Consider the following 6,214-nt stretch of genomic DNA (forward strand, 5'->3'; position numbering starts at 1 on the left):
GAAGGGTAAGGAAATGGAACGCGGATAGGATTGGGTCACCGGTCAGCTCGGACATATATGACCCCTTTGAGGATTCTATCTAAGTCATGTTTTTGTGACCGGTGATATAGATGTCCTGTACCTCACAAAGAAGATAAACAAATTATATACCCAAATAAAAAAACAGATTTCCAAATTTAAGAATACAGAGAATGAATTATACTATCTCAGTGTTTTTAGGAATACTATCTCAGTTATTATGTGAAATATTGCACTGTAGTTTGCTGCAACAGCCTCAACTTTGGTTGTTAGTTACTTAACCCCATTACTTCTGAATTTTGTGCAGGTAATATATATACAACGTGACAAGGCTTGGCGTGACCTAGAGTTCATATATGTATTTGGCTACCTGCGCCGTCCAACATGCTCGCGCATATGAACCCGGTCGAGTACCTGCATGTATACAAACACCATATAGCGTATGTATACAAGTATCTACGGTCCGGCCGGCAAGTGCGACGTATACATATATGAATACCCGCTATATAACTACTTAATCATGTAATAGCATCGACTGGTGCGGCACATTTGGTAAGGAATCAACGCATCGGTAGCTACCTAGCTAGCCATTGATGGATGGACTTCATACGTACGATGGACTTAATCAAGATGGGTCATTAATTTTGGAAAGGAAGGAGTACATGAAATTGAAAGAAACTAAGCTCTTGCGCGGCACCACGATCAGCTCATGTATGCAAGGTAAGTGGTAGCATGCAAAGGGGCATGGCGCCCTAGTCTGGGGCGTCGTGCCATTGAGTATGGCGCCCCAGGCCGTGGCGTCATGCTCCCAGGCATGTCTGACGTGGCGAGACAACGATGATCTTATGACGCCAAGCCGTTGTGATGTCTAGTATGATACCCTGGGCCCAGACGTCAGGCAAAAGGTCACTTTGTGAGAAAAAAAATCAAATCGGGTTCATTTTGTGTTGAACTTTATAAAAGGGCTAGTTTTGTCGTTTTTCACGTTTACCAGCGAGACTGAGCAACCACCAGACCTGAAGCTCTTGGTCCTCACTGGATCAACCAACATGCCCATGGGCATGGCTAATTTTTTTAAAATAATACATTTTTTTTATAAAATGTGAAAAATAATACACTGTTTTGAGAAATTACATAAACAATACAGCGGCGGCTTGCTGTAATCCGACTGGGGCCAGTCGGCCACGGGGTAGCCGATTAGGTTCGACTGGGTCCAGTTGGCTTATGGCCCATGCATCATACGTAGCGTGAGTTGTGCTAATCCCATTTGATAAGCTAGCTAGCTAGCCTCTGCCCAATCGATCCACCAGACAGCTAGGGTGCTTGTGGTATACGTGGACATTTTGCCGTATACGCTCGACCGGCCGGAAAGGAACGATCGACCAGATGTTGTTTACGTATGTGTCTCGTGAAGATTGTTCCAGCCAGAAGTACTAGTAAATACTAGTTCATGTCCTCGGAAAAATTGATTGCTAGCTCGAGGGCTAGCTTTTACTCCCTCCGTTCCAAAATAAATGACCCAACTTTGTACTAACTTTAGTATAAAATTGAGTCATCTATTTTAAAACGGAGGGAGTACACTTGAAGCTGGTCGATAATGAGTCAGCTTTGCTTTGTTCATCGCGGTCGTTGTTGTCGTTCGTCGCCGTCGTCGGAAAGTACTCAACGTCAAAGGGACCTGCGCCAACAATTGGCACAGGCCCGACCTTAGCGCTGCAGCCGTAGAGTACTTTCTGACGACTACGCACGTACAAGCTACAGCCGAGTACTTTCCGGCCGGTCAAGCGTATACGGCAAAACGTATTGCTAGTGTAAAAGCTGGCCCTCTCATCGATTACAACAACTGCATGCACACACGCACAGGAAACTAGCTAGATCGATTAATACATCAGCTGCATGCACACACGCACGGAAAGCTAGCTAGCAAATCAGCTCATGCACTTATCGGCTTTGCGGAGGCCGACTGCATGCACAAGGCACTAATCGGCTTACTGGTGGCCGATTGGGCCTACTCGGCTTACCGCTGGCCTACAGAAGTCAATCGGCTTCCCCAACGCGGACGCCGTATTATTTTTGAAATAAATGTAGACGGTGTAATATTTCTCAAATTTATTAAAAAAGTATTATTTAAAAAAATAGCCATGATTGATGAATTAAAAAGAAAGGAGGTGTGTGCTGTCTGTTTTGTTCTGTTAATTATCGTCCTCTTGGCAGCCATACAGATCCCATGCGTAGTAGCAATGATTCACCAAATCCCCGATTTGATCAAATGATTGCGATTCACAATGCATCAGGATTTGCATTACATACTAATGCCCAACGTTTTTGAGGAAGGCTTGATTATTGTTATTGTTGTTATTGTTTTTTGCCGGAAAAGTGAGCTTGACTGTTGATGGGAGACCTACAGTGATGATTAAGCACTGCAATAGTTGTGTAATTTGTCCTTCATGTCTCCCACATCTCTACTCCTAATGGAGCAGTTGGTAGTCTCGTTTCCAGGTTTTTTTTCGTCCCATCATTTTTGTCCGGTTTATTTTCGTCCTCAATCCCACCTCCCTCTTTCCCGTACCAAAAAGAAAAACCAACCAAAACCACGTAAAAACGGAGCGATGCCTCCGGTCCTCGCACGCCTCGCACTCGCATGCCTCAATGAAAAAAGACCAGCGAAAAAAGACCTACGAAAGAAAAAACAACGACAAAAAATCAGGCGACTCGCACGCACGAGCGAGGCCTATCCCGTCGCCACCGCCCGACGCCGCCAGCCCCGTCCTCCTCCCTGGCTCCCGGCGCCGCCCGCCCCCCATCTCCTCCTGCGATCCTGGCGTCGCCCCGCCCCACCTTCTCCCTCACTTCCGGCGCTACCTATCGATCCCCTCGACGACACAGAGCCGCCGTCCTCTCGTGCGATCTCGCAGCCGCATCCGCCAACGCCGATCCGGGCAGACGCGGCCGTCGTGGATCACGAGGATCCGGATGATGGGGGCGTGGAGATGGCCATGGATCTGTTACGGCGACGACGGCGCCGGATCCGCACCCGCAACATCCGGATGGAGGCCGGCGACGAACCCTAGCCTAGCCGTCAGCATCGGGATCCAACCCCTTCTCTCGGTGTTGGGGCAAGGCGTATGGGGGTGCTTGTTGCGGCGGTGGACCTCGACCCGGCGACATCTGCAGCATCTCCCTCCCGTCGGGCTGCAGGACCTGTACGCCCAAGGTACGCCTCCTCCTCCTTCCTTTCCCCTCCCTACCAAAACTGCAGCTTGCTGATGTGTCGATTAGTGGTAGTGATGGATCTAGGATGAGGATAAACTGGCGAATAATCCATCTTGAACTGGCCTGCATGTTTGGTTGAGCATATATACGCAGTGTGATTAAATCTCACTAGCAGTCTACACAACACTTGATGGGAGTTTGAAAATAACAGCAACAACAGCTATCTAATCCTCCCGCCTAGCCTGCATGTGAGGAACGAATCAAGCCCTTGTGTCTGTCTCTCTCAATGTGTAAAGCAAGAGCAATCTCTCCCGCCTAGCCTAGGATACATCACCCGTCATGGATCAGCATCCCCAGGATGCCGCCGCCGCCGTGGATCCACTGCCACGCACAGCTCGGTCCCAAGCTATGTGCGCCCTTTGTCTGGATGTCGATCGGGGGCGACATGAGGAGGGACAAGGTAGAGAAAGGGGGTCAGGTTAGCGCCGCAGTAGAGGTGAGTGAAGGGGCCGGGGTTGCGTCGCCGCCGAGATGCGCAAGGGAATCAGAGTTGTGCAAAGCGGATTCATCAGAGCACTTCGCTCCCGCTGCCTTTGGCCTGATGCTTAGATGGATTGATGCGTAAGTTTGAATCCTTTCATTTTTCACTTCTCTAATGGGTGGCTGATGGCTTAATGCTTTGATGGATCGATGCATGCTAGAACTGGCTGATATGTGCGTGTGTGTGCACATTTTTTCTTTTCATTTTTGGAGAGATTGATTCAGCTTCTCTGTTTATGGATTTCTTCTTTCTTCTGTCTGTGCTTGTCACCCTGTTGCTGAATGATCTGGTGATTTTTTTTTCTTGTGTGCAGAGATGTGATGTATGCACCTCATGGTACACATAGGGTTTTGATTTGCTTTCCTTGACTGCAGAAGATGTTATTATGATGAGCCAGGTCATGGTACACAGGCTGACTAAACAAGCTTCTGTTGTTTTATTGTTGGTCGTTCCCGTCCACTGCTGCCAACCGTCAATTTTCTGCAGGGTTTTTATTTCTTTCTCTTCCATTGAAAGCTCCTTTTTGCCACTGATTAATTAGTTGATGCATGTGGAGATTTTCGATACTAGGAGAACCAAGTTTAAACATGTGCAATTCCATCTATCTAGCATCAATGTCGGGTGAGGTTAGACTACAAGAAAGACTAGATATTAAGCTTGTTCATTCTATCTACACCTTTTGAATCTGAAGTCACTACTGTTGTAAATAATGCTACTTGAGTACCTGGTTGATTGGTTTTGTTTATTGTGGCATTGAGTAGCCTACTACATTAGTGGTGTCAGCTATATTTTGTAAGTTTGTTATCGATTCAATTTAGTTATTTGTGTGTGTGATTGAAAAATAATGGTTTACATATGAATTGCTACAGTTTTATATAATACTCTTTGATCTGTGCTGCTAGGCCTGCTACTGCGTGCATGACAACATGAGGTGTCGCAATCGGTGCGGTATGCTGGTGATAGATGTTCTCGATTGTGATGCCCAAGCCTGTCTGCCGCAATTGTGTGTTCGTTACTGCTGAGGTTAGAAAAAGCATACATCAATTTTTCTCCTGCAATTGTACGGTCGTTTCTGCTTTAGTTTAGAAAAGCATAAAACTGAGTTATTTTTGCCTTTGGCAGACAGTCATCCTACTTCGTAGTAATCTTGTGCCTTTCGTATTTGCATAGTAATCACGAGCCTTTCCTTCATAATGCTAAATTTTGAATTGCTTTGGCTCTATAATTTGTTTGAACTGATCATTTAAGAATTTCTGATAAGCGTATCCAGATCTTTTGACCCTTCCACGAAAAGGTGTAACATGGTAAATTTGTCGCAACAAGCAGCATGGCATTCTTGATAGCTTTTCTCCCTATTATGACTTGCATCTTTCTACCCTGCCCCAAATTAAATTTGATTGGGACTGTTTGATTGAATGTCAAATAAAGATCAACTTTATCTCTGGTAATGTGCATGTTTGCTCCATTACTCATTTACCCATTCTGGTAATTTTTTCTCTGAGTTTTTAGTCCACAAACCAATGTTTAGTCTCTGGAAGAAAGTCAAGGTATTATGACGTGTGTGTGTGTCTATATATAAACAAAGAGATATATATGTCTCATATCCTATAGATTTTGGTCTGCCTTTTTCTTTGCTTACGGAGATGCACCTGATTAGTTTGTTTCACCTGTTTGATAAATAGTATTTTTCACAATATAATTTTATTTCACGGTGTCTACTCAACGAATTGCTTGTGAGTGTGTGTTTTCACAAATGGTGCAGAATAAACTCCCAACTAAATCGTTGGATATGTATATAATTTGCAGAGTTGCAAACACTTTCAATTTCAACTGTGTGGTGATCAGGACATTCTGTGTTGCTTGGACAACCGAGCTAAGACGGCGATGCCACCACCTACTTGTATCTGTACAGGAACTCCGGTGATTATTTCTGTGAGTGCCTAAATATATATCCTCTGCTCTCCAAATGGTAGTGTTTGAGGTTTTCATTTCTCCCCCTTCCAGTTCTGCTGAGCACCTTCAATTCCCCTTTCCCCAGCTCGAAGGAATTGGCGCCTCCGTTAGTGACCCCGAGTAGTGATGCAATGATGTATTGTTTGATCTTCTCCAAAGATTTTCAAATAGTTATACTTTGATTCAGAGCTCGTTGTGTTTTACTGTATATGTAGTTTGTTCTTATGAATTTCTCCGAGTAGGTAGATCCTTTAGGGTTACTAACTTACTGTGAACAAATGTTTTGTCTTGTTCGTGTAGTTTCCAAAAATGAAGAAGCTTGTCGTTCAACCGATGACAAAACACCTAGAGTACGTGCAAAAATTACTACTTCCTCATTTACAGCAAACTCATTGATACGACAAAGGCAAAATTTTGGGTGGCAAGGTATATGATTAGATCATGTGTAATCTTCTAGATGCATTTTTCTATTCTTCCATTGTGTTCTTT

At 44.8% G+C, this 6,214-nt stretch overlaps 1 protein-coding gene across 1 annotated transcript; it reads left to right on the plus strand.

Annotated features, from left to right (window-relative positions):
• The first annotated feature begins 2,666 nt into the window (after window positions 1–2,666).
• LOC119293262 lies at window positions 2,667–4,175 on the plus strand. Its single transcript, XM_037571789.1, has 2 exons — window positions 2,667–3,232; window positions 4,086–4,175. The coding sequence occupies exons 1-2, from the start codon at window positions 2,668–2,670 to the stop codon at window positions 4,091–4,093; spliced, it is 573 nt and encodes a 190-aa protein (XP_037427686.1). The 5' UTR covers window position 2,667; the 3' UTR covers window positions 4,094–4,175.
• The last annotated feature ends 2,039 nt before the right edge of the window (window positions 4,176–6,214 follow it).

The sequence above is a fragment of the Triticum dicoccoides genome, chromosome 4B (assembly GCF_002162155.2).
Source record: "Triticum dicoccoides isolate Atlit2015 ecotype Zavitan chromosome 4B, WEW_v2.0, whole genome shotgun sequence".
Classification (NCBI taxonomy): Eukaryota; Viridiplantae; Streptophyta; class Magnoliopsida; order Poales; family Poaceae; genus Triticum; species Triticum dicoccoides.

Bases quoted from the DNA above. Each gene is read 5' to 3' on its own strand.
- LOC119293262 (XM_037571789.1), top strand. From the start codon at position 2,668: ATGAAAAAAGACCAGCGAAAAAAGACCTACGAAAGAAAAAACAACGAC.